Raw genomic sequence first — 26,809 nt, 5'->3', positions numbered from 1 at the left:
CTCTGTCTCTGCCTCACTGTGTCTCCCTCACTGTGTCTCTCTCGCTGTGTCTCAGCCTCGCTGTGTCTCAGCCTCCTGTTCCAGCCTCACTGTGTCTCAGCCTCGCTGTGTCTCAGCCTCTGCCTCCTGTGTCTCGCCTCGCTGTGTCTCAGCCTCCTGTGTCTCACCCCCTCGGCTGTGTCCAGCCTCGCCTGTGTCTCAGCCTCGCTGTGTCTCATCCTCGCTGTGTCTCAGCGCTCACTGTGGTCTCAGCTGTGGCCTCGCTGGTCTCAGCCTCGCTGTGTCTCAGTCCTCGCTGTGTCTCAGTCCTGCCTCGCTGTTATCTCCAGCCTCGCTGTGTCTCAGTCCTCGCTGTGTCTCAGTCTGCCTCGCTGTGTCTCAGTCTGCCTCTCTGTGTCTCAGTCTGCCTCGCTGTGTCTCAGTCTCGCTGTGTCTCAGCCGCGCTGTGTCTCAGCCTCGCTGTGTCTCAGCCTCGCTGTGTCTCAGCCTCGCTGTGTCTCAGCCTCTCTGTGTCTCAGCCTCACTGTTCTCAGCCTCACTGTGTCTCAGCCTCGCTGTGTCTCAGCCTCACTGTGTCTCAGCCTCGCTGTGTCTCAGTCTGCCTCACTGTGTCTCAGCCTCGCTGTGTCTCAGCCTCGCTGTGTCTCAGCCTCGCTGTGTCTGAGCCTCACTGTGTCTCAGCCTCACTGTGTCTCAGCCTCACTGTGTCTCACCTCGCTGTGTCTCAGCCTCGCTGTGTCTCAGCCTCGCTGTGTCTCAGCCTCGCTGTGTCTCAGCCCTGTGGTCTCAGCCTCTCTGTGTCTCAGCCTCACTGTGTCTCAGCCTCTGTGTCTCAGCCTCGCTGTGTCTCAGCCTCGCTGTTCTCAGCCTCGCTGTGTCTCAGCCTCGCTGTGTCTCAGCCTCCCTCACTGTGTCTCAGTCTCGCTGTGTCTCAGCCTCACTGTGTCTCAGCCTCGCTGTGTCTCAGCCTCACTGTGTCTCAGCCTCGCTGTGTCTAAGCCTCGCTGTGTCTCAGCCTCGCTGTGTCTCAGCCTCGCTGTGTCTCAGCCTCACTGTGTCTCAGTCTGCCTCACTGTGTCTCAGTCTCGCTGTGTCTCAGCCTCGCTGTGTCTCAGCCTCGCTGTGTCTCAGCCTCGCTGTGTCTCAGCCTCACTGTGTCTCAGCCTCGCTGTGTCTCAGCCTCGCGTGTCTCAGCCTCGCTGTGTCTCAGTTCCGCCTCACTGTGTCTCAGTCTGCTCTCGTGTGTCTCAGTCTCGCTGTGTCTCTGCCTCGCTGTGTCTCAGCCTCGCTGTGTCTCTGCCTCACTGTGTCTCAGTCTCGCTGTCTCAGCCTCACTGTGTCTCAGCCTCGCTGTGTCTCAGCCTCCCTCGCTGTCTCTCAGTCTGCCTCGCTGTGTCTCAGTCTGCCTCACTGTGTCTCTGCCTCGCTGTGTCTCAGCCTCGCTGTGTCTCAGCCTCGCTGTGTCTCAGCCTCGCTGTGTCTCAGCCTCGCTGTGTCTCAGCCTCACTGTGTCTCTGCCTCGCTGTGTCTCAGCCTCGCTGTGTCTCAGCCTCGCTGTGTCTCAGTCTGCCTCGCTGTGTCTCAGTCTGCCTCACTGTGTCTCAGCCTCGCTGTGTCTCAGCCTCACTGTGTCTCAGTCTGCCTCACTGTGTCTCAGCCTCGCTGTGTCTCAGCCTCACTGTGTCTCAGCCTCACTGTGTCTCAGCATCGCTGTGTCTCAGTCTGCCTCACTGTGTCTCAGTCTCGCTGTGTCTCAGCCTCGCTGTGTCTCAGCCTCGCTGTGTCTCAGCCTCGCTGTGTCTCAGCCTCGCTGTGTCTCAGCCTCACTGTGTCTCAGTCTGCCTTGCTGTGTCTCAGCCTCGCTGTGTCTCTGCCTCGCTGTGTCTCAGCCTCACTGTGTCTCAGCCTCGCTGTGTCTCAGTCTGCCTCGCTGTGTCTCAGCCTCGCTGTGTCTCAGCCTCGCTGTTCTCAGCCTCACTGTGTCTCACCCTCGCTGTGTCTCAGCCTCGCTGTGTCTCAGCCTCGCTGTGTCTCAGCCTCGCTGTGTCTCAGCCCTCTGTGTCTCAGCCTCGCTGTGTCTCAGCCTCACTGTGTCTCAGCCTCGCTGTGTCTCAGCCTCGCTGTGTCTCAGTCTGCCTCGCTGTGTCTCCGTCTGCCTCGCTGTGTCTCAGCCTCGCTGTGTCTCAGCCTCACTGTGTCTCAGCCTCACTGTGTCTCAGCCTCGCTGTGTCTCAGCCTCACTGTGTCTCAGCCTCGCTGTGTCTCAGCCTCACTGTGTCTCAGCCTCGCTGTGTCTCAGCCTCGCTGTGTCTCAGTCTGCCTCACTGTGTCTCAGCCTCTCTGTTCTCAGTCTGCCTCGCTGTGTCTCAGTCTCGCTGTGTCTCAGCCTCGCTGTGTCTCAGCCTCACTGTGTCTCAGCCTCACTGTGTCTCAGCCTCGCTGTGTCTCAGCCTCGCTGTGTCTCAGCCTCGCTGTGTCTCAGCCTCGCTGTGTCTCAGCCTCGCTGTGTCTCAGCCTCGCTGTGTCTCAGCCTCACTGTGTCTCAGCCTCGCTGGTGTCTCAGCCTCGCTGTGTCTCAGCCTCGCTGTGTCTCAGCCTCACTGTGTCTCAGCCTCGCTGTGTCTCAGTCTGCCTCACTGTGTCTCAGCCTCGCTGTGTCTCTGCCTCGCTGTGTCTCAGTCTGCCTCGCTGTGTCTCAGCCTCGCTGTGTCTCAGCCTCGCTGTGTCTCAGTCTGCCTCACTGTGTCTCAGTCTGCCTCGCTGTGTCTCAGCCTCACTGTGTCTCAGCCTCGCTGTGTCCAATCTGCCTCGCTGTGTCTCAGCCTCGCTGTGTCTCAGCCTCACTGTGTATCAGCCTCACTGTGTCTCGTCTGCCTCGCTGTGTCTCAGCCTCAACTGTGCTCAGTCTGCCTCGCTGTGTCTCAGCTCACTGTGTCTCAGCCCTCGCTGTGTCTCAGCCTCGCTGTGTCTCAGCCCCACTGGTCTCAGCTCACTGGTCTCAGTCTGCCTCGCTGTGTCTCAGCCTCACTGTGTCTCAGTCTGCCTCACTGTGTCTCAGCCTCACTGTGTCTCAGCCGTCGCTGTGTATCAGCCTCGCTGTGTCATCAGCCTCGCTGTGTCTCAGCCTCGCTGTGTCTCAGCCTCGCTGTGTCTCAGTCTGCCTCACTGTGTCTCAGCCTCGCTGTGTCTCAGCCTCGCTGTGTCTCAGCCTCGCTGTGTCTCTGCCTCACTGTGTCTCTGCCACTCGCTGTGTCTCAGCCTCGCTGTGTCTCAGTCTGCCTCACTGTGTCTCAGTCTGCCTCTCTGTGTCTCAGCCTCGCTGTGTCTCAGTCTGCCTCACTGTGTCTCAGTCTCGCTGTGTCTCAGCCTCACTGTCTCAGCCCTCGCTGTGTCTCAGTCTCGCTGTGTCTCTGCCATCACTGTGTCTCAGTCTCGCTGTGTCTCAGCCTCACTGTGTCTCAGCCTCGCTGTGTCTCAGCCTCGCTGTGTTCAGCCTCGCTGTGTCCTCAGCCTCGCTGTGTCTCAGCCTCGCTGTGTCGCACTCGCTGTGCCTCTGCCTCACTGGTGTCTCAGTCTGCCTCGCTGTGTCCTCAAGCCATCGCTGTGTCTCTGCCGTCGCTGTGTCTCAGTCCTGCAAGAAAACTCCTTCTGTGTCTCAGCCTCGCTGTGTCTCAGCCTCGCTGTGTCTCAGGCCTCGCTGTGTCCAGCCCTCTCTGTGTTCTCAGCCTCGCTGTGTCCTCAGCCCTCGCTGTGTCTCAGGCCTCGCTGTGTCTCAGTCTGCCTCACTGTGTCTCAGTCGCCTCACTGTGTCTGCTGCCTCGCTGTGTCTCAGCCTCGCTGTGTCTCAGTCTGCCTCACTGTGTCGCAGTCTGCCGCTCTGTGTCTCAGCCGCATCGCTGTGTCTCTGCCGTCGCTGTGTCCTCAGCCTGCGCTGTGTCTCAGGCCTCACTGGTGTCTCAGCCAATCGCTGTGGTCTCGGCGCGCGGGTCTCAGCCTCACTGTGTCTCAGCCCACTGTGTCTCATGCCTCACTGTGTCTCAGCCTCGCTGTGTCTCAGCCTCGCTGTGTCTCAGCTCCTGTGGTCTCTGCCTCACTGTGTCTCAGCCTCACTGTGTCTCAGCCATCGCTGTGTCTCAGTCTGCCTCGCTGTGTCTCGCCTCGCTGTGTCTCAGCCTCCCTTGCTGTGTCTCAGCCTCACTGTGTCTCAGTCTGCCTCGCTGTGTCTCAGCCTCGCTGTGTCTCAGCCTCCCTCGCTGTGTCTCAGCCTCACTGTGTCTCTGCCTCGCTGTGTCTCAGCCCGCGCTGTGTCTCAGCCTCGCTGTGTCTCAGTCTCACTGTGTCTCAGCCTCCGCTGTGTCTCAGCCTCGCTGTGTTCTCAGCCTCACTGTGTCTCAGCCTCGCTGTGTCTCAGCCTCGCTGTGTCTCAGCCTCGCTGTGTCTCAGCCTCACTGTGTCTCAGTCTGCCTCACTGTGTCTCAGTCTGCCTCACTGTGTCTCAGCCTCGCTGTGTCTCAGCCTCACTGTGTCTCAGGCCCTCGCTGTGTCTCAGCCTCGCTGTGTCTCAGCCTCGCTGTGTCTCAGCCTCACTGTGTCTCAGTCTGCCTCACTGTGTCTCAGTCCTGCCTCGCTGTGTCTCAGCCTCACTGTGTCTCAGCCTCGCTGTGTCTCAGTCTGCCTCGCTGTGTCTCAGTCTGCCTCGCTGTGTCTCTGCCATCGCGTGTCCTCAGCCTCGCTGTGTCCTCAGCCTCACTGTGTCTCAGTCTGCCTCGCTGTGTCTCTGCCATCGCTGTGTCTCAGCCTCGCTGTGTCTCAGTCTCACTGTGTCTCAGTCTGCCTCACTGTGTCTCAGTCTGCCTCACTGTGTCTCAGTCTGCCTCACTGTGTCTCAGCCTCGCTGTGTCTCAGGTCTCACTGTGTCTCAGTCTGCCTCGCTGTGTCTCAGCCTCGCTGTGTCCTCAGGCTCACTGTGTCTCAGTCCTGCCTCGCTGTGTGGGTGCTACCAGTCTCTCCCTCCTGTTGTGCCCTCCTGTTGTGTCCATCACAGTTAATTGTGATCGGGCATCTAATTAGCCATACAGGCAAGGAAGCTCCCACATTCAATCTGTGTTATGACATGAACTATAGAGTCATAGAGTTTTTCAGTACTGAGAGAGGGCCTTTGTGTCGATGCCAGCCATCAGGTACCTATCGTATCCTCATCCCATTTTCCAGCAGTTTGGTCCGTAGCCTTGTATGCGATGCCGTTTCAAGTGGTCACGACGGTGGAGGTTTCACAACTCGACTTGGCCTTTGGAGTTGGGGCAGAGAGATTATCTCCTGAGAGCAATACTGGGCTTGCTTTAAGTCGATGACCACCACTCGCTCAGCCCCTGAGTGGCTACACTCGACTTTAGCTGTTGTAGCCCCCTCTGCTCCCTTTTAGACCAGCAGTTAAAATAGCAGTTTACCCCCTTACCCCGATTAATCATTGAAACCTAATCTGTGCACATAAAGAAGGAAAATGAAATGAAAATGGCTTATTGTCACGAGTAGGCTTCAATGAGGTTACTGTAAAAAGCCCCTAGTCACCACATTCCGGCGCCTGTCCGGGGAGGCTGGTACGGGAAGATGGAGCGCATCTCAGGACGGGTAAATAGGCTTGGAGGGGATGCCGTGCTGATTCAGCAAAGTTGTACCTGGAATAAAATGGTTAAATTATGATGGTGAGTTTCATAGATTAAGCTTATATTTCCTTGAATATAGAAGACTGAGGAACGATCTAATTGCGGCGTAGAAGAGGTTAATGGAGCAACTGGACAGACCGAGGAAAACTGGTGCTGAGTGTCCATAACCAGGACACGCAAACTCAGAATTACAGACGGGGTGGAGTGGAGGAAACATTTCACTCAATGGACGGTGGAAATTTGGAAAACTCCTCCCCCAAAAAGGTGGGAATGCAGGGAATCAGTTGAAATTTTTATTCATCAAGATCAATATATTTTTCTGCGGAAAGAGTTATGGAGTTAAGACATCACCGCAGCTGTAGATCAGTCACGATCAACTGAGAGGTTGAATGGCTCCCTGTCTCTGTGTTCTCTGCTGGTTCCTGGCATGTGTCTTATCGACTTGTTCGGAAGAGTGGATAAAAGCTGATGGGAACGGGACCTCCGTAAGCTTAACATTAACCGTGCACCTGCTCAGTCCCCAAATCTCTCCTGCAGACTGAGGGGATGGGAAAATTTAGGTCGGAAGGGAAGTATCGGAACACTGAGAGCTGCCCAAGCAGCCGGTGGAAGAAAAAAGGACGTTTCTGACCAACATTGCATTGCAGGAAGACCATTTGGTTATCTGACTCCATTCATCAAAACTACAGTCAATTCGAAAGGAGAGTGAATCTTTAAGGAATCAAGGTTCAAGAACATCACAGCAGGGCAGCACGGTAGCATGGTGGTTAGCATAAATGCTTCACAGCTCCAGGGTCCCAGGTTCAGTTCCCGGCTGGGTCACTGTCTGTCTGCACGTCCTCCCCTTGTGTACGTGGGTTTCCTCCGGGTGCTCCGGTTTCCTCCCACAGTCCAAAGATGTGTGGGTTAGGTGGATTGGCCATGCTAAATTGCCCGTAGTGTCCTAAAAAGTAAGGTTAAGGGGGGGGTTGTTGGGTTACGGGTATAGGGTGGATACGTGGGTTTGAGTAGGGTGATCATTGCTCGGCACAACATCGAGGGCCGAAGGGCCTGTTCTGTGCTGTACTGTTCTATGTTCTAACACCACGGGTAAAGGTTACAAATTGAAAAACGAATACTGGAAGTCTACAAAGAAAACTGAGAAGAACAAAATACGTAATCAATCCAATTGCATCTGAACACAAGCATAACATTTAGATAAAATCTTTCATGTGGTAAAGATGTCCCAAAGGGGGCGTGGTTCGGAGTCACTTCAACAGAAGGAGCCTGTTCCACTGTAGAAGTCCCGGTCAATCACATTCGCCCACTCTACCCCTGTACCTCCGCAAGTTCACTTCCCTCCAGAGCCCACCTGATTTCCTTTCAAAATCTTTGATCATCTCCACTTCCACTTCCCTCGCTGTATCATCATAGAATCATAGAATTTACAGTGCAGAAAGAGGCCATTCGGCCCATCGAGTCTGCACCGGCCCTTGGAAAAGGCACCCTACCTAAGCCCACACCTCCACCCTAACCCCAAACCTCCACCCTATCCCCGTAACCCCACCTATTCTTTTTTGGACACTAAGGGCAAGTTGGCATAGCCAATCCACCTAACCTGCACATCTTTGGAGTGTGGGAGGAAACCCAGGCAGACACGGGGAAAACGTGCAGACTCCACACAGACAGTGACCCAAGCCAGGAATCGAAGCTGGGACCAGAAAGTTATTTTGTGTCTCTCTTCCCAAAACATAAGATACGTGTCTCCTCGTCTTTATCACTGGCTAATGGGAACTGCTTTGCTTTGTCTGCCTTGTCTAAACCTGTCATATTTGTGAATGCTTCTTCCAAGTTACACCTCAACCTCCTTTTCTCCATGAGGAACTTCTCCAACCTAACCTTGTTGCTAGAATCCCTCACTTGCGAACCATCCTGGTAAATCTCCCCCGCACCCTCTCAAAGTCCCTCACAGCTTTCCGATAGATTGGTGACCAGAACTGAATGTAATCCAACTTGTGAATTTGAAGTTTCATTACATTTCTATCACATTGAGGTGGGCAAGCAGATGCTGAAATGTTCGGTTCGGGACAATAAAAGGGGCAAAAAAAAGTTTACAAGTTTGCGGGGTCGAGTCGGGATACTTTCCTGTAAATGGCCCACAGGAGAACCTGTATGGTAAGAGAATCAGTCAAGAAATGGGCACATTCTGAAGGTTAGATACAAAAATTGGCTAATAAGATTAAAAAGATTTGTGGTAAGTTTAAAAATATAATGAAAGTTAATAAGAAAGCAGAATTGGTGCAGAGTAGGTATTTCTATGCATGTGTTAGCACGTAATCAGGAAGGAATTATGAGATGAATTGAACAATCTTGTGCACGGTGAGACCGTATCTGGTAGGGAAGGGGTGGGCATTGTTGGCCGGCGGTGGGTGGGGAATCCTCGATTTTGGTTGGATGTTTCTCTATCTGATCATTATCTGTATTGCCGGCGTCGCAGAGCGGAGAATCCAGACCTCTGCCTCAGAAGGCACCTGATGAAGAAGCTGCGCTCCGAAAGCTAGTGATTCCAAACAAACCTGGACTTTAACCTGGTGTTTGGGCAGCACGGTAGCACTGTGGCTTCACAGGGCCAGGGTCCCAGGTTCGATTCCCCGCTGGGTCACTGTCTGTGCGGAGTCTGCACGTTCTCCCTGTGTCTGCGTGGGTTTCCTCCGGGTGCTCCGGTTTCCTCCCACAGTCCAAAGACGTGCAGGTTAGGGGGATTGGCCATGATAAATTGCCCTTAGTGTCCAAAAAGGTTAGATGGGGTTATTGGGTTATGGGAATAGGGTGGAAGTGGGGCAATGCAGACTCGATGGGCCGAATGGCCTCCTTCTGCACTGTATATTCTATGTTGTAAGACTTTAGAAGGCAGTAGAAGCGGGGTCACTGAATATTTTGACGGTAGATAGATTCTTGTTGGGTAAGGAAATGAAAGTTTATCAAGATAGATATTTTTAATTCATTCGATGTTGGCGTAGCTGGCTGGACCAACATTTGTTGCCCGTCCCAAAAGGCATTGTGGATCTGGAGTAACATGTCGGCCAGATTTCCTTCCTTAAAGGAACATTAGTGAACCAGATGTTGTTTTGCGACAATCGCCAATGGTTTCATGGTCATTATTAGACTTTTAATTCCAGATTGTATTGTTATCTAATTCAAAATTCACCATCTGCCACGGTGGGATTTGAACCTAGTCCCCAGAGCATTACCCTCGGTCTCTGGATTACTAGTCCAACAACAATACCACTAAGCCACTGCCTCCCCTATGGGAATAACAATGGGAATATAGAACTCGTAACTCAAAATAGATCAGCCATGGTCTTGTTAAATGGTGGAGTGGTGTCAAGAGGCTGAATGGCCTACTTCTGCCGCTAGGAAGTAGCCCCTAGGAGGAGCGTTGAGATCTTCGAGACCTGTGGGACCAGAGGTGGTTAGAGATAGGGAAAGGCAGGCTGGGATGTGGAGTGAGATAGATTAGCATTCTGAGCTGGATCGCTTATCATTATTGACTGATGAAGTTCCCCTTCGCAAATGTTAATCTGTCTTTTCACAACTGATGATGGACTGACTGCTGGGCTCTTCATAATTTTCTGTTTGAACATTTACTCGAAAAAATGCTTGTTAACAAAGAGAAAACTTGTGGTCAACTGGGAAAAGATCTTTAGGATGATGTAGTGGTTTGACAAGGCAATTGTCGAGAAGATGTTTCCCACTTGTGGGGTGTCCAAAGCCGAATATATAGTGACTAATCAATCCAATAGGGAATTCCGGAGAAACTTTATCCACAGTGTAGTGAGAACGTAGGATCACATGTAGATGTTGAGGCAAGTACCCTTGGGTCCTTTAAGGGAAAGTTAGATTGTTTTGTTGAACTGAAGAGGTTGGGACGAGGTGAGAGTGGGGTATAGTCCCCAATATGGTGAAGTTGAACTGAATGGCCTATTTCCATGCTGCCCATTTGATGTAATTCAGGCAGGAGTGAGTGTCTGTCTTAACTGTTTCCCAGAGGCATTACAGAAGGGATTGGGCGTGATGCTGAGGAAGTATATGATTACGTGGTGTCTTTATGAGTAATGCTGCATCTGGTGTGTGGTTGAACAGGATGAGAATGAGACCATAAGACATAGGAGCAGAATTAGGCCACTCGGCCCATCGAGTCTGCTTCGCCATTCAATCATGGCTGATATTTTTCTCATCCCCATTCTCCCGCCTTCGCCCCATAACCACACATCCCATTATTGGTCATGTGTCTGATTGTAGCCCAGTTCTGTACAGGACAATATAGTTCATTGTGTCTCCAGTTAAGAGGATGGGGTGATTCTGTATTTATATAGTGCCTTCAATGTAGTAAAATATCCTAAGTCACTTCGGAGCATTATCATTAAACTTGACACAAAACTTGCCTAAAGAACTATTGGATGGCCAAAGATGGGTTTTCAGGAGGAAAGTGATAGGGAGACCCAGAGCTGTTTAACGAGAGGCGGAGACCCGGGGATGTTTAACGAGAGGCGGAGACCCGGAGCTGTTTAACGAGAGGCGGAGACCCAGAGCTGTTTAACGAGAGGCGGAGACCCGGGAATGTTTATCGAGACCTGGGGATGTTTAACGCGAGGCAGCGACCCGGCGATGTTTAGGGGAGTGAATTCCAGAGCTCAGCTACAGCACCTAACCCTAACCAGCAATGGTGGAGTGATTAATATTGGGCATGCACAAAAGGCCAGAATTCGAGAAGCACAGATATCTCAGAGTTGTAGGGTCGGTGGATGTTACAGAGTTAGAGAGGGATTAGATCACAGAAGAGTTTGAAAACAAGGATGCAAATTCTAAAATCAAAATGGAACTTAACCAAAAGCAAATATCAAGCAAACAAAAGCAGAAAATGCTGAACAATCTCAACAGCATCTGTGGAGAGAAGGGAGGTAATGTTTTGAGTCCGGATGACTCTCTGTCAAAGCTGGGTGAAATATAGGTCAGTAAGCACACCAGCAAATAGATGAATGGGACTTCCTACAAGTTCAGTGTAGTCACTGTTTTATGGGTAATGATCCAAAGGTGGGTAATTGGAGGATTGAGCACAATTTTAAACAGGAAGTTGGACCACAGAATTGAATCAAAGCGCTCAGAAAGACTGGTTGCTTTGTTAATTCTGACGGTGCTCCTTTGCAGTTTGACCGTGGTCAATTACAATCACTGCTACAAAGAAGGCGGCGTCTGGAACCCGGACAGCACTAGACTCCTCCTGACCTCCCATTGCACAAGCAAACTCCTGTTGCAGTTGGCAGCTTGTTCACAAACACGTAGGCACGTGGAACTGGATCTGTGCATTGAGCAATGAGGCAATTGCTTCATACATCTCAGGGGAACCTTCTTTTTCTTCATCCTACTGGCGGATTTTTGGGCGAGTCTGTTAGAATCAGCTGGGCCTCACTCTGTTATGAATGAGAATGTGGACATGCCTGGGTTCCCTTTCGGAAACATGCTGGTAGTTCAAATTTAGGCCACTGGATGCGAGTCTCTCTGGAAAGGAGAGTTGTGAAGCTCGCATTAACTTGGATTGAGGTGTACGGCACAGAAGGAGGCCATTTGGCCCATCGTGTTTGTGGCAGCTCCCTGAAATAGCTATCCAATGAGAGGCACACATCTTTGTTTTCTGCATTTCCCTGAAATTTCTTATTTACAAACATAGTTCTGTTTTGAAAGTTGCCGTTAAATCTGCTTCCACTGCCCTTTCCGACAGTACATTTCAGATCATCATAACTCACTGAGTTGGATTCTGCTTCATGTGGGTCCCCTCCTGCCAGTTCGAGAACCAGCAGGAACCCCCACATGTCTTCTAAAGGGAAGGCCCGACAGAGCTAAGTGCTCACCTGACACTTCACGGGCCAGCATCAGGCCTCCCATGCGATTAAAGACCCCAGGAGGCAGAAATCCTGTGCCCGAGAGCTGCCAACCAATCTGAGGGCAGTAGATCGGCAGGCAGCACCACCAAGAGAGTTGGCCATTGGAGGTGACGCATTGAGGCCCAGCCCCAGGGTCGACACTAGATCCCAGGACGTAGGCAAGTGAGGGTGGGGGTCAGGATAAGGGTAGAAAGATGGTTTGGTGGAAAGAATTAAGTTGGTGGATGTCCCCCCCAACCCCTGCTCCCCAGGTGCTTGCATTCCATTTGTCAGGCACCAGTGCCTGTCAAAGAGAGATCCCAGCACCCCCTCTGCCCAGGAGGCTGTAGGCAAACCTGGCAGAGTTTGCTGGGCAACCTTCAGGCAGCACTAGAAAGCTGCGTGTGTTCAGGAGAATCCCTGGGTCACCACTAAATTTCCAGTGGGCTCAGGGATAGTTCGCTCATTAATGACCCTAATTGCCTTCCTGTCGGCAGCAACTTCGGGCCCTTCCCGCCCCCAACGTAACTGGGATAGACTTCTTGTGGCCCGGAATTCACTATGGGTATTTGAGCCTGCTCCTCCCGCTTGTGATGATATGCATAAAGTAGTTGTGTGCATAATGTTAGGCATTACCTCCGATCACTAGGTGGCAGTGTAAACCAACCACAGGACCATGTGACAGGGGAGTCGGGAGTAGGTTGTGCTGAGGGACAGACATATTTTGCAGTAGTTCTAGAATAGGCAATTAGTGTAGTAGTTAATTATCTTATTTATTCAACTTATCTTTATCGAATAGTTGTTTAATAATAAATTATTTAAACTAGATGTTCTGTAGTTCATCATTTACTTTGGCCAGTCTACAGAACATGACACCGACCACCATCGTTCCTGCTCCAGAGGGCGCCACTAAATCCAGCCCACTGAGTTTTTAAAAAATCATCTCCAGTTCTTTTATATTTGTGTATTCTGCTTAAATCCGTATCCTTCCGCCTTTGGCACAAGAGGATTTATTTAATTTAAACAGTTGCGATGAAATGCCCCTCTTAATTATTTTGGGCTGTTAAATGAAATGAGATTTTTGGTTTGACAAGACACTGAAAAAAACATTCCCAACATGCTGGTAATTGACATTCACAATCTGTTTGAATTCAGAAAGAAAGTTGATTTGAAATATGTAAATTGGCAATACAACTGAGGCATTAACTTGGGCAGAGTTTTATCTTGTATCTAATTATTTCGATGTGTACACTGGGATTGGTTGATTAGAAGTTGTAGAGGATTCTTTATATTTCACTTAATCTCTCATACCAATTGATGGAATTGTTCAAATTCATGAGGGGTCTGGACAGAGTGGAGAGAATCTGTTCCAGAGGACATACATTTAACATAATTCGCTGAAGAGTCAACGATAAACTGAAAAAAACATGTATACAGTAATTGGTTAAGATCCGGAATGCACTGTCTCAGAGGGCAGTGGTTAGCACTTCCGTCTCACAGCGCCAGAGACCTGGGTTCGATTCCGACCTTGGGTAGACAATGGATATTGCACGTTCTCCCCGTGTGCGTGGGTTTCCTCCGGGTGCTCCGGTTTCCTCCTACAAGTCCCGAAAGACGTGCTGTTAGGTAATTTGGACATTCTGAATTCTCCCTCCATGTAACCGAACAGGCGGCGGAATGTGGCGACGAGGGGATTTTCACAGTAACTTCATTGCAGTGTTAATGTAAGCCTACTTGTGACAATAAAGATTATAATAAAAATATTATTATAAGGTTATCTTTCACAGACGGTTGACAAAGAAAAATTGCGGAAAACATCTCATGCATTCATGTATCTGAGCTGGGCTAGTTTGTTTATGAGGAACTATACAGAAGATAGCTGATCTGTACTTATAGAATCATAGAATTTCCCGTGCAGAAGGAGGGCATTCAGCCCAACGAGTCTGCACCGGCCCTTGGAAAGATCACCCTACCTAAGCCCACGCCTCCACCCTATCCCCATAAACCAGTAACCCCACCTAATCTTTTTGGACACCAAGAGTGGTGAGAATGTGGGGAACTTGCTACCATGTTCTAAGGGCAGGTGGATAGGCACATGAGGCAGAAGGGAATAGAGGAAATGCTGATAGTGAAATGAAGAGAAGCTGTGAGGAGGTTCTTTTCGAGCGTAACAGTTGGCATGAACCAACTGTTAAATAGCCTGTTTCAATGTTGGAATATGATGCACAGCGGCTGACCTGTGCGATGTTAACAATTGCGAAAAGAAAGTAGGATCCATGTTTAATTCCTCAACAGTATGGTATCTTATCTGAATGAAGACAAAAAGGAACAAAAGGTTAAAAGAAGCAAGTATTTATCTCATGAGAACATTGCTTGTTATGTACTGTGAATATGACTCACTGACATATTTGACTTGGTGTAAAAATAGGAATTCAAGGTTATTTCAACAAAGGTACGTTAATCTGTGAGTTGGATACAATACCTGTCTAGACTCAAACCGTCAGATTATACTGTTGCCCCGTTAATTATCCTCGTAAATACCACTCTCCGTGAAAAGTAACAATTTTAACAGTGGGACGCGAGTATGATATTGCACATCTACAATCAGAGGCTGCAGCTTGATAATTGCATTGAGGAAACATTTTGCAGGTAAAGGGCAGGGGAGTGAGACAAATCAGATTGCTCTTTCAAAGAGTCAGCACGGGTGTATAATGGGCTGAATGGCCTCCTTTTGTGTTGTAGGATTCTAGGTTCAATTTATTTTAGGTTTTAGGATTATTTATTTGAATGATGATGGCACACAGTGGCAGCAGAGTGTACCATCCATGTGATGCACTTGCAGCAACTTGCCAAGGCTCCTTCAACAGCACCTTCTAAACATGCAAGATCTGCCTCCTTGAAGCAAAAGGGGAGCAGACACATGGGACGACAACGACCTGCAAATTCCCCTCCAGGTCACACACCGTCCTGACTTGAAACCATATTACTGTTACATCTGAATCAAAATCCTGGAACTCCACAACAGCATTCTAGGATATTCCAGTGCCACATGGACTGTAGAAGTTCATGAATACAGCTCACTTTGTCCAGAGCAGTAGAGGGATGGGTAACGTTATGACCCCCTGGGAAGTTGGCGAGTGTGCACCATCCGGTTCCCATTAATTCATGACGAACATGAACTCCCCCTTAACAGGGCAGGGTCCACAATATAAAAACCCCGGCCTTGGTGCAACTCGGGGAGGGTGACCCTTTGGGCCATGTGAGCTTTTAATAGTGTATCATAATAAATCTTTCTTTGTATCCTATGAGTGTTTCTCACCCATCGGATTCTGCAGGTAACATATGCTGGCCTTTCCAGCAACATTCACATCCCAGGAGTGAATACATTTTTTAAAAAGACTTAAAACCACTCAATGCAAAGCTCAAACCAGCCCCCCCAGCTAAAGTACAAGCTCCGAGTTTGTAGACTAACCCATACTATTTGTTCTGGTTTCTGCTGTTCCATCATAAATCCATGGTCAGATGCTAATTGTCAGCAGTGGAAGAGCAGTGAGTCAGAGTGCGTTATGTGCAGCTCTGAACATCACCAGAGGATGATGCAGCGATAACAAATATAACCGTATTAAAGATCACTTCTCAGCCTTTTGGTCAAGATCAAGCCAGAGATCTGGGGCTGGATTCTCCGTTTTTGGAACTATGTCCCCACGCCATTGTGAAAACTGTGATCTTTTACACCACGAAGACCCGCGGCAAAAGGCCACAGAGTCACAGCCTTGCAGGGGGCTAGCAGGCAGCTGTTGTGGAGTTCGCAGCTCCAGCTGCCGATATGGCCCCCCGTACTTCCGGGTCAGAGGCTGCACATGCGCATGGCGGACTCAGACTGCAGACCTGGACCGCTAAAATAGTGGCCCCAATCGGCCACTCGCCTGACCCGGACTGCCCGCACACATAGCCCCCAGTCCCGAAATAGGCCCTCCCTGCCCTCCGATCGGCCCTCCCCCAACTGTGGCGGCACCAGACTGATCCGCTGCCGCCACGTGGGTATCACGGACGGTGAGACCATGAGTGGTCCACGTTGTCAGGAATTTGGCTGGTCGGGGACATAGAATAGCGGGACGGGCCTCAGGCAATGGCCTGAGGTGGTGGATAATCGGCACGGCGTACTCCCCAAGTACGGCAACTTTCGGGGGCGGAGAATCGCGGAACCATCGCCAGTCCTGATTTAGTGCGAGAAACTGGATTCTCTGTCCTGTCGCTGACTGGGATTTTGGCGTCGGAGTGTGGAGAATCCAGCCCCAGGTATAATGTCCGCTCTAGTCAGCCTGGACCCAGTTTGTCTCTCTTGTGGGGAACATGAATTGGATTCAATTTGAATTGGCTTTTGGAGCAAGCAAGGAGATGGATTAGGCTTTCCCCGTCCACTCTGCACATTGGCTTTGTAACTCTGAGAAAGGAATGAAATTTAGTTCCAATGTGACATGATTGTGGCTCCATTTAGATGTTTGTGTTTTTTCCTACTCAAAATGTTGTCACTCAGCATGTACTGGCCTGTACAGATATGTGGCTCATGTTGGAAAATATAGTATTGGTATTACTTGCTTCTGACTACACTTTCCATCTTTAAATTATTGGACTCCATTGCTTGATTAGTATTTGGACCCAGTAAGAAAAACAGGACTGGAATTAAAATTCCACAATTCCATATCATTTAAAAGTGCCATTTCATGAGTGTTTGAAGGGAAAAGGGCAGGAAAATGGCAGTATGATGAGATGACTCAACGCAAGCTAGAATTATGATTCAGAAGGTGAGCGGAGTACTCGCTCTGCTGCAAACTCTTCATTCTCTCGAGGGCAGGGTGGTGTTCCCAGGGTCTGAGTGTCTACCTATTCCCCGAGTGCAGTCTGAGAATCGCATTGATTGACTACTGATCATCGCTCTCCATTAGATGAAGAGGTGGGGGTTTCCTGGATGACGGTTGCTCACAGTGACGTGGTTAAAGTCAGCATATCGTTGCGTTGAAGAGGTCCCTCCCATGTCGGTTTCATAGAATCCCTACAGTGCAGAAGGAGTCTATTTGGCCCACCGAGTCTGCACCAGCCCTTGGAAAGAGCGCCCCACTTAAGCCCACACCTCCACCTTATCCCAGTAACCCCACCTAACCTTTTGGACACTAAAGGCAATTTATCATGGCCAATCAACCTAACCTGTGAAGTATTGGCTAGTGTAGGCTTGAGAGATGAACAGACATTTCCAACACTGATGAAGGTTCAAGTCAATTTTATTAACTAACTTCTAACTAACTAACACACAATGACTAAATGATGCTAACTTAAACTAGAGACCTAAGCCTTGTCCGAACCACCTGATTCTCTCAGCACGTGTTGTAAGTCTGTGCTGGGCTGGATGAGTTCCTGTTACACTCAGAGGCAGCACCCAGAATGAGCGGGAACCGTGGTGCCCTCTGCCTTTATAGTGTGTGTATTCTAACTGGTGATTGGCTGCGGTGTTTGTACATGTTGATTGGTCCCTATATGTGTCCATCAGTGTGTGCCTGCACCATGATATACTGGTGTATATTATGACACCCCCCTTTTATTAAAAAAATGTTGATATAAGCATGTGATAATAAATAGTGTGGGTGTGTGGAGAATGTACCTAGCTACGTGTGAGGTGCAAAGACATATGTACAAGGCTATATACAGGGAACAAGACTATTTACAGAGGAAGGTGCCTGGTGCAGATGACTACCATGAACTGGAACAACCAACGAATCTATTTACAAAACTCTGGATAACAAATGCAACAATGAAGGATATAGAAAAAAAACATTTCAGAAAGTCCACATGTGTACAGAGTTCATAAGTTCAGTCTCTGAGGTGGGCGGCAAACTCTGGTTGACCTCAACCGCGCAGTGGCTGTCGAACCTCAGAATTATGGTCTTGAACTTCGATTTGTCCTCCCCCACATCGAAGGTGAGCGAGTTGTAAATGTTCAGAGCGTGGTCACTGGCTGTGAAAAGGAAGAGAGCAATCTTCCGTGTGTCCGAGGCAACTTCCAGGTCCCTGGCTTCGCGGTACAGCTGGAAGCGCTGTTTGAAAAGTTTCCAGTTCGAGCCCAGATTCCCTGCAATGCGGAGAGGCGGCAGCGGGCGAACAGAGTCCATTCTGTAGGATGACGCGAGACTGGTGGAAGGCAGATCACTGAAAGGTAGGTCTCAGAAGTAAGAGCATCCCTCAACTCCTGGTATCATGAAGTGTTGGCTAGTGTAGGCTTGAGAGATGAACAGACACTTCCAACACTGATGAAGGTTCAACTCAATTTTATTAACTACTTCTAACTAACTAACACATGATGACTGTGGGTCTAAATGATGCTAACTTAAACTAGAGACCTAAGCCTTGTCCAAACCAGTTGATTCTCTCAGCATGTGTTGTACGTCTGTGCTGGGCTGGATGAGTTCCTGTTACACTGAGAGGCAGCACCCAGAATGATCGGGAACCGTGGTGCCCTCTACCTTTATAGTGTGTGTATTCTAACTGGTGATTGGCTGCGGTGTTTGTACATGTTGATTGGTCCCTGTGTGTGTCCATCAGTGTGTGCCTGCACCATGATATACTGGTGTATATTATGACAACCCGCACATCTTTGGACTGTGGGTGGAAACGGGAGCACCCGGAGGAAACCCACGCAGACACGGGGAGAATGTGCAAACTCCACACAGGCAGTCACCCGTGGCTGGAATTGAACCGGGGTCCCTGGCCCTGTGAGGCAGCAGTGCGAAACACTGTGCCACTGCCAACGAGGTGTTTGATCGGTGGATTATTTATTGCTCTTGCATCTGCTAACACAGTGGTGGGAAATTTTCCCCACTTTCTGTTTGCCAACTGGAGACTTATGAATCAACCTCAGAGGAGCAACCAATTGAGCAATGGTACCGTCAGTAAAAAGGGATGACATCCCACGTTGGGGTGCTGGAAATCTGAAAGACAATAGAAAATGCTGGGAAAACCTCAGCAGGTCTGGCAGCATCTGTGGAGAGGGAAACAGAGTTAACGTTTCCGAGTCCTTGTGGCTTCTTCAGAGCTGCTCCAGAAATGTTGAGGCTATTCTTGAAACTTTCACTTCCAAACGCGTCCAAATGTTTTCCCAATTTGGAGGAAAGGTTATCAACCTGGCAGTTTAACTCTGCCTCTTACTCCACAGATGTTGCCCTGCTGAGCATTTCCGTCGTCTCCTGATTTAACTGTCCTTAGTGAGCTGCTGAAGGGATACCCATAGGTGCGAATGTGGGTAGGTGAGGGTCAGATCTAGCAAAAAGGTGCAGCCCCCTGTTCCTTGAGCCTGAGAAAAACTCCCTGTGTCCTTGGGATTTGAAGTGAGTTTCCGCATCCTGCATTCTCTCTAATTTTGTCAGCTGCCAAGCATCGGCAAGCTGCTTGTCAGGTCCAGAAGCAAGGACAGTTCTGCCCAAAAAAGGGTCAGAAACCTCCCCCCCCCCCCCCCCCCCCCCACCACCACCACCACCACCTCAGGATGTGCTAGCGGGTTAATAAATAAAACACTACTGAAAGTGAATGTAGCCTCAGATCTCATTCACAAACACACAACGCAAGACAGATGTAATCTCTGAGAAAAAAAAAATTCCACTGGGCACAATTTGAGTAAGATGAAGCATTTTATTTTTCCACTGAAGTGGTTGCCTGGGATATTTGCCATGTTTGTTCTACAGAGACTCGTTATCTTCCTTTGCAATACAAAACATATTTGTGTCCAGGACAAATGCATTAGGTAAAGTTTCAAAACAGTGACGATTAAAAGGGGCTCGCATTATCGCTTGCAAGTCACAAATCCACCTCGATTTTTAAAAAATGGTGATGGATCCCAATGCGATGGGCTCCTTTTTTGCAGGATTAATTAGAATCCATTGAATTCCTGAGTGCACAAAGTGGCTACTTAAGACCATAGGACATAGGAGCAGAATTAGGCCACTCGGCCCATTGAGTCTGCCCCGCCATTCAATCATGGCTGATTTTTTCTCATTCCCCATTCTCCTGCCTTCTCCCCATAACCCCTGATCGCCTTATTAATCATGAGCCTATCTATCACTGTCTTAAAGACACGCAGTGATTTGGCCTCCAAAGCCTTCTGTGGCAAAGAGTTCCACGGATTCACCATACTCTGGCTGAAGAAATTCCTCATCATTTCTGTGTTGAAGGATTAAAGATCATTTCACCTGTATATAGAACATACAGTGCAGAAGGAGGCCATTCGACCCATCGAGTCTGCACCAACCCACTTAAGCCCTCACTTCCACCCTAACCCCGTAACCCAATAACCCCTCCTAACCTTTTTGGTCACTAAGGGTAATTTATCATGGCCAATCCACCTAACCTGCACGTCTTTGGACTGTGGGAGGAAACCGGAGCACCCGGGGGAAACCCACGCAGACACGGGGGGAACGTGCAGACTCTGCACAGACAGTGACCCAGCGGGGAGTCGCACCTGGGTCCCTGGCGCTGTGAAGCAACAGTGCTATCCACTTGTGCTACCGTCCCTTTAGTCTGAGATGGTGTGCTCTGGTTCTAGTTTTTCCTACAAGTGGAAACGCAGTATCCTGTAAATTGCAGTAGGATTCCCCCCCTCAACCTTCTAAACTCCAACGAGTACAGACCCAGAATCCTCAACTATTCCTCATATGACAAGCTCTTCATTCCAGGGATTATTCTTGAAAACCTCCTCTGGACCCTTTCCAAGGCCAGCGCATCCTTCCTTAGATACCGGGCCCAAAACTGTTCACAATATTCCAAATGAGGTCTGACCAGAGCCTTTTCCAGGCTCAGAAGTACATCCCTGGTCTTGTATTCTAACCCTCTCGACATAAAGGCTAACATTGTATTTGCCTTCTTAACTGCCGACTGAACCTGCACATTAACCTTAAGAGAATCGTGAACAAGGTCTCCCAAGTCCCTTTGGGATTCTAATTAATGCTGCAAATAATTCTGATTTCCTCAGCATTTCCCCATTTTGAAAATAATCTATGCCTCCATTCCTCCTTCCAAAGTGCATAACCTCACACTTTTCCACATTGTATTCCATCTGCCACTTCTTTGCCCACTCTCCTAGCCTGTCCAAGTCCTTCTGCAGCTCGCCTGCTTCCTCAATACTACCTGCCACTCTACAGATCTTTGTATAATCTGCAAACTTGGGAACAGTGCCTTCAAGTCCTTTCAGATCATTAATATATATTGTGAAAAGTTTTGGTCCCAGCACAGACCCCTGAGGCACACCACTAGTCACCGGCTACCATCCTGAAGAAGACCTTGGCCAATTGAGTCTGCACTGACCCTCTGAAAGAGCATCCTGCCAAGGCACCTTCCCCCACCATAACCTGCACATCTTTGGCATGGAGAGATAATTTAGTGTGCTCATTCCGCTAAACCTGCATGTCTTCTGGACTGTGGGAGAAAACTGTAGTACCCAGACAAATCCCATGTAGACACTGGGCGAACTTGCAAACTCCACACAGATTTTGACGCCAGGATGGAATCGAACCCAGGTGCCTGGCACTGTGCGGCAACAGTGCTAACCACTATGCCACCGGGCTGCCTTTCAACTATTCAGACACTATTTTAGAACCTTTTTTTAAAAAATTCTGTCATGGGATGTGGGCATCACTGGCAACGCCAGCATTTGTCACCAATACCAAATTATCCTTGAACTAAGTGACTTGGTCTGCCATTTCAGAGGGCACATTGCTGTGGATCTGGAGCCAAATGCAGGCCATGCCTGCTATATTTCCTTCCCCAAAGGATGTTAGTGAACTAGAGGGTTTGTACAACAAACGTTGATGATTTAATGGTCACCGTTGCTGAGACAAGCCTTCAATTCCAGTTTTTAAATTCTACCAGCGAGCTTGGTGGGATTTGAATCCGTCCCCAGAGGATTAACCTGGGCTGCTCCCCTAGTGGCATTGTCACGCCACCACCATTTCCCCTGACTGCTTTGCTCCATGAATTACAACACAATTAATCTGTTTGCATGGCTGCATTGGTTCCTATAGAGCAGGAGGACCTAAGGGTCAACTTAGACCAATCTATGGGATGACACTGAAGGGCTCCAGTTAGCCCAAGTAGTCAAAGGATAGAAAATTCTAATGAGGCTTGACAGGATAGTAACATTCGCACCACACCTGTGACAGGCAATAACCATCTCCTACAAGAGAGGATCTAACCATTCAATGGCATTATCATCGCTGAATCCCCCACAATCAACATCCTGGTGGTTACCATTGATCAGAACCTAAACTGGACTAGCTATATTGAAACTGTGACTACCATAGCAGGTCAAAGGCTAGGGATCCTATGGCGGGTAACTCACCTCCTGACCCCCTCCCCTCCCTCCTTCCCCCCCCCCCCTCCCCCTCCCCCAAAGCCTGACTACCATCTACAAGGCACAAGTCAGGACTGTGATGGAATACTCCCCACTTGCCTGGATGAGTGCAGCTCCAACAACACTCAAGAAGCTCAACACCATTCAGGACAAAGCAGCCCACCACCACCGACTAATGATGGCAGCCATATGTACCATCTACAAGATGCATTGCATTAACTTGCCAAGGTTCAATAGGCAGCACCTTCCAAACCCACGATGACAACCATCTAGAAGATCAAGAGCAGCGGATACCTGGGAACCCCCCACCTGGAGGTTCCCCTCCAAGTCACTCACTACCCTGACTTGGAAGTACATCGCCGTTCCTTCACTGTCGCTGCATCAAAACCCTGGAACTCCCTCCCCAAAAGCCCTGTGGGTGTGCCTGCACCTCAGGGACTGCAGCAGCTCATCGCCACCTTCTGAAGGGCAACTAGGGATGGGCAATAAATGCTGGCCTAGCCAGCGACGGCCACATCCCATAAATGATTTTGAAAAAGGACGTTGAGGAAATATTTTCCTGGCTGGGGAAGCTAAAACCCAGGGTCACAGTCTCAGATTACTATTGAGATGAGGAGTAACATCTTCACTGAGATGTTTGTGAATCTTTGGAATTCTCTACCAGAGAGATGTGAATGCTCCATCATTGAGTATGTTCAAGACTGGAGTTGCTGGATTTTTGCATATAGAGAACCACGGGATATGGAGACAGTGCAGGAAGTTGTAATTGGGACAAAAGTTGGGGCAGGATCTTAATGAATGGTGTAGCAGCTTAAAGGGCCAAATGGCCGACTCCAGCCCCTGTTTCTTATGTTCATACACCTCCGCGAAGGTAATTGTCCAAGCTTCTCACTCCTTGCTGTTTTCTAGTCACTCACTACAAAGTGCGTGCACATTGAGGTCAAATGAGGATAGGATTTGGCTGTGAGAACAACTTGACATTCAGTGCACGGATTGAGTTTTACTGAGAAAGTCATCTCAGTCTAATGACAACACCACTGTCTAGCCACAGCTGAAGATAAGGGTTCTGCCGCCTGATTATGAGCTTCCTGCCAAGACGAAAATAAAACAATGGATAATATGAATAACATTTTGGATTGCAGTGGCTACAATTAAGCTCCGCAGTGAGATGAATGTCAGTATTTCAGATATATTGTATTGTATGTATTTGTTGCAGTGAGGGTTAAATGCCTGGGTTATTGTGTGTATGACTGCTGCAGTAGTGTATTTTTCAAATCTGGTTTACGAGACCAGAAGACACTTTGGCTACAGTGATGCAATTAAAGCATCGTAAAATATGAAATCATCATTCATTCCAACCATTGTTTACCTGAAGTATGGCAAATGGTATTTTGTTTATATAAGGGAGGATCCCTGGAGAGTAGATAATGAGAGACATTGGGATGGATTCTCTGTTTCAAAGACTAATTACTGATGTCGGGACTGAATCGGTGGTGTTCCATGATCCCGGAATCAGCGCCAGTCCTGAGCAGTTCAGGATCCGTTAATGGGCTGGCACTAATGCCACGTGGAACAAGAATAATTCCAATAGAAACCGCTGTCCGATTCGCCAGGGTCATGATTGGCACTCGAGAGGCTGACAAGCTGTAGCCGCAGATAAGCACTCCAGTCCCCAACACAGAGGGGTACCCTATATTCTGGGGTCGGAAGGAGGCCAGGTGGCAGAGGCCACAAGCGCCGTGTCCCCCCCCCCCAAACCGGGACCAGCCAGCAGTGTTGCAAGCAGCTGCACAGCCTCCTGAGGCAGCCAGGTTGAGTAGCTAACACCATCTCCCTGACACCAACCCCCGTCCCACACATTCCTGACCCCACCCAGAGGGCGACTGAACCAAACCCGTCGGCTGTCTGCTCACACCCCACCCTGTTCCACCAGCTGCCCACCTCCTGAGATGCCCACATCCGACTGCCTACCACTGTGCATTTTCTGTCCCCCCACCCCAGGATAAAGCGGCGCATAACCGAAGAGAGATAGAGAAGACTGGAAGGGGCCCGACGGACCTGCGACCCCTCGCTATCGCAGAACGGCAGGGAGGCCATTGTTGGGCCCAAGGAGAGGGCAATCGCTGAAGCGGAGGTCGGCATAGGGCAACCAAGTGAGCCCCCGCTGAGTTGCGGTGTACCTATAGCAGGCATGGCACAACCCGACACCCCCCCCCCACCCCTCCAACTCAGCACCCCACACCCCCACATCACCCCAACCCACCACCTCCCCCCACACCATCCCATTCCCCCCACCTCCCCACACCAGATTCACCTGGCGATGAGGCGGGCCCTTCTGGTGTCCCCGCCCCCAGCCACAACCCCAGGACACATCCAGCGAGGGGGCAGCAATGGACAATGAAACACATCCCCCAAACGCTAGCCCACAACACCCAAAAGCACCAGTCCAAGGATGACACAGATTTCCAATCACAGCTGACTCTCCAACACCCTCCACCATCCCAGGGCCACTCACCTCAGTCGGGCACTTTAGTGAAGAGGCTCCTGGGACACTCTGGTGTTCACCACACAGCTGATCCAGTACATCAGGTGGAGATAGGAACACCAGAAGGGTGGACAGTCGGAGAGCAGCCCAACCACCGGGATTAGCCGCCGTCCAGACAGATCTCGGGCTTCTCGGGAAAGGGTGGTCCGCTCGATGCGGGAGATGCAGAGGCAGGGTCATGGACTGCATGAGGGGTTGTCAGCAACCACCCAGTATCTTCAGGTGCAGTTGGAGGAGTCCAGCCACCTGCAGGGGCAGGAGGCGATCATTCATGCCACCCAGGGCTGGCATCTGGAGTAGGGGCCTTGGGCGTGAAGATATTGGCCTTGGGCCAAGCTGATCAAGGCTTGGGGCACTCTGTGCGGGCATGTCCTACCTCCTCTCTCTCCTTCAGCAACCACTCGCTTGTTTCCTGATTTTTAAAACCACATGTGAACCTCACCATCGCTAATTTCTCTTGGCGGAGGCAAAGCATCGTTCGAGCCCCGGTGTATACCGGAACAGGCCAGTCAATGGCGTTTATTGTATGTGTGGCACAGAATGCATTCACGCCGCAGTCGAGGCACTGGACCATGCCATTCCATTGGGTGCTAGGCGCCAACCTCCATTCTTGGCTGACACATAATTCTTCCCCAAATCGTGTTTCCTGATTCTGCTTTCGGCCGATGGAGAATCCCACCCATTGTGATTAGCTTTAGTAAGATGATGTAGTTAATGGAAGGAGCCAGAGGCTGAAGCATTCAGCTGTTGTGTTTTGGACTTCATATTTTGATCTGTCTGTGAATAGACTAGCAGTTTCTCTTAAATCAATTTAATTTAAGATTTTGCTTTGTGAACAGAACAGCAGTTTCTGAACATGCTGGCAGGTTAAACAGTAGTTTGACACAGGCAAGAATCTGCAGCTGGTTCCTGAAGGATCTCTCTCTCAAAGCACCTTATCCAAGACATCCCTTTATAACAAATATTCCTGGACGTGCTAACTATTTAAAAGTTGATTTTGACGAGAGATGAGTTTTGCTTAAATGGAGATTAGAATCAAAAGTTCGAAATTAGTGCATTAACTGGTAACCAGAAGCTATTTTATTTATGATGTTAAAGTTAGTTTTAAGACAGTGTTAGTAATAAAGTTTGTTTGAATAGAAAATATCCCTATTTGTCAGTGGAATGACTTCACAGTGTTACAAATTCAATAAAATATTGGGGGTTCTGTCCAGTTATCCTAGCCACTGTTGATGTCTCGTCAAGGTTTGTCATACTGCCCCAGTGGAGAGCAATTCAACAGAGGTGAGGTGCGGAATCGGACCAGCCTGCTCTGCATTACTTAGCTGCGTTCTGATAATTGCACCCAGCAGCTGAGTTAACAGGGTAATCCTGTGGACAAGTGCTGCTGAATATGTTTCAAGGTTCTGTCAAGGCAGTGGAAGTTAAGAATGTTGGAGCATCCCGGTGGCCATTATCACAGCATTTAAATCCTTAAATGTAACAGTTGAGACTTGGCAGGAACGCCAGTTTCCACTGGCCTGGTCTGCGGCTGATCTCGTCCCCTCCCCTCTAATTGCAAAAGGGAATTTTGTCTGTAATTGCCCAGCGGCCTGGGCAGTGTACAAATCCTATCAACTCTCCCCTCTCTCCCGGGACCTAGCTTCACATGATCCAGTATTAAACCAATGGCATAAAAACGGCCTCTCCCTGCCAAATGTAATGAGCTGGAGGCTGTTTCGTCCTTTAACTGCCAGGAGATAGATCACTGCACTGAAAAGAAAACTGCCCACAACTCACCACTAATAACAGCTGGGGAAACCACAGGGCGGCGAGGAAGTGGAAAGTGCAGCGAGTGTATTCCCAAGGTTGCTACCCGAGAGAGAACCCTTTACTCTGCATCAACTCCATGCCCCGCCTGACACAGAGGGTTTATGATAGTTAGCAGTTGATAACTCTTCACTCTGACAAAGGGCTTAGACTCAGAGCACTCGTCCCTTGCCTAGAAGAGTGCCAGAAATGCAGATGCACTGCAAAAATAGTGGGCTGGATTCTCCGTCGGCTGACCCCGGAATCGGGAATCGCGATTGGGCGGAGAATTGTTTTTGACAGTGAAATCGTGGCGGCCGCCGGTTACACGCAACAGCGCCGTCATGTGTTCCAGAATGCACGTACAGTAAACGTGGTTGGCATATCCTTGGCGGGCCTGACCTGTTATTTTCTGGGGCCACTGTGATTCACTGCCTCCACTGGGGCGAATTCCCAACGGCGCGGTTTACTTGTGCTTTTAAAAATCATGAAACGGATTCCATGGCTGATGAGAGAGGGAGTA

General features: G+C 49.6%; 1 protein-coding gene across 6 annotated transcripts in view; it reads left to right on the top strand.

Annotated features, from left to right (window-relative positions):
* The window catches only part of adat2 (adenosine deaminase tRNA specific 2), a 62,814-nt gene extending 56,291 nt beyond the window's left edge, over window positions 1-6,523 (top strand). For all 6 annotated transcript variants that reach the window (XM_038816816.1, XM_038816808.1, XM_038816789.1 and 3 more), the window contains one exon: window positions 5,743-6,523. In XM_038816816.1, coding sequence (XP_038672744.1) covers window positions 5,743-5,750 — 8 coding nt within the window. In that variant the 3' untranslated portion in view covers window positions 5,751-6,523. The remainder of the gene's footprint in view (window positions 1-5,742) is intronic.
* The last annotated feature ends 20,286 nt before the right edge of the window (window positions 6,524-26,809 follow it).

Source organism: Scyliorhinus canicula, chromosome 1, assembly GCF_902713615.1.
Source record: "Scyliorhinus canicula chromosome 1, sScyCan1.1, whole genome shotgun sequence".
NCBI lineage: Eukaryota > Metazoa > Chordata > Chondrichthyes > Carcharhiniformes > Scyliorhinidae > Scyliorhinus > Scyliorhinus canicula.
This window is presented reverse-complemented; position numbering and strand designations above follow the sequence as displayed.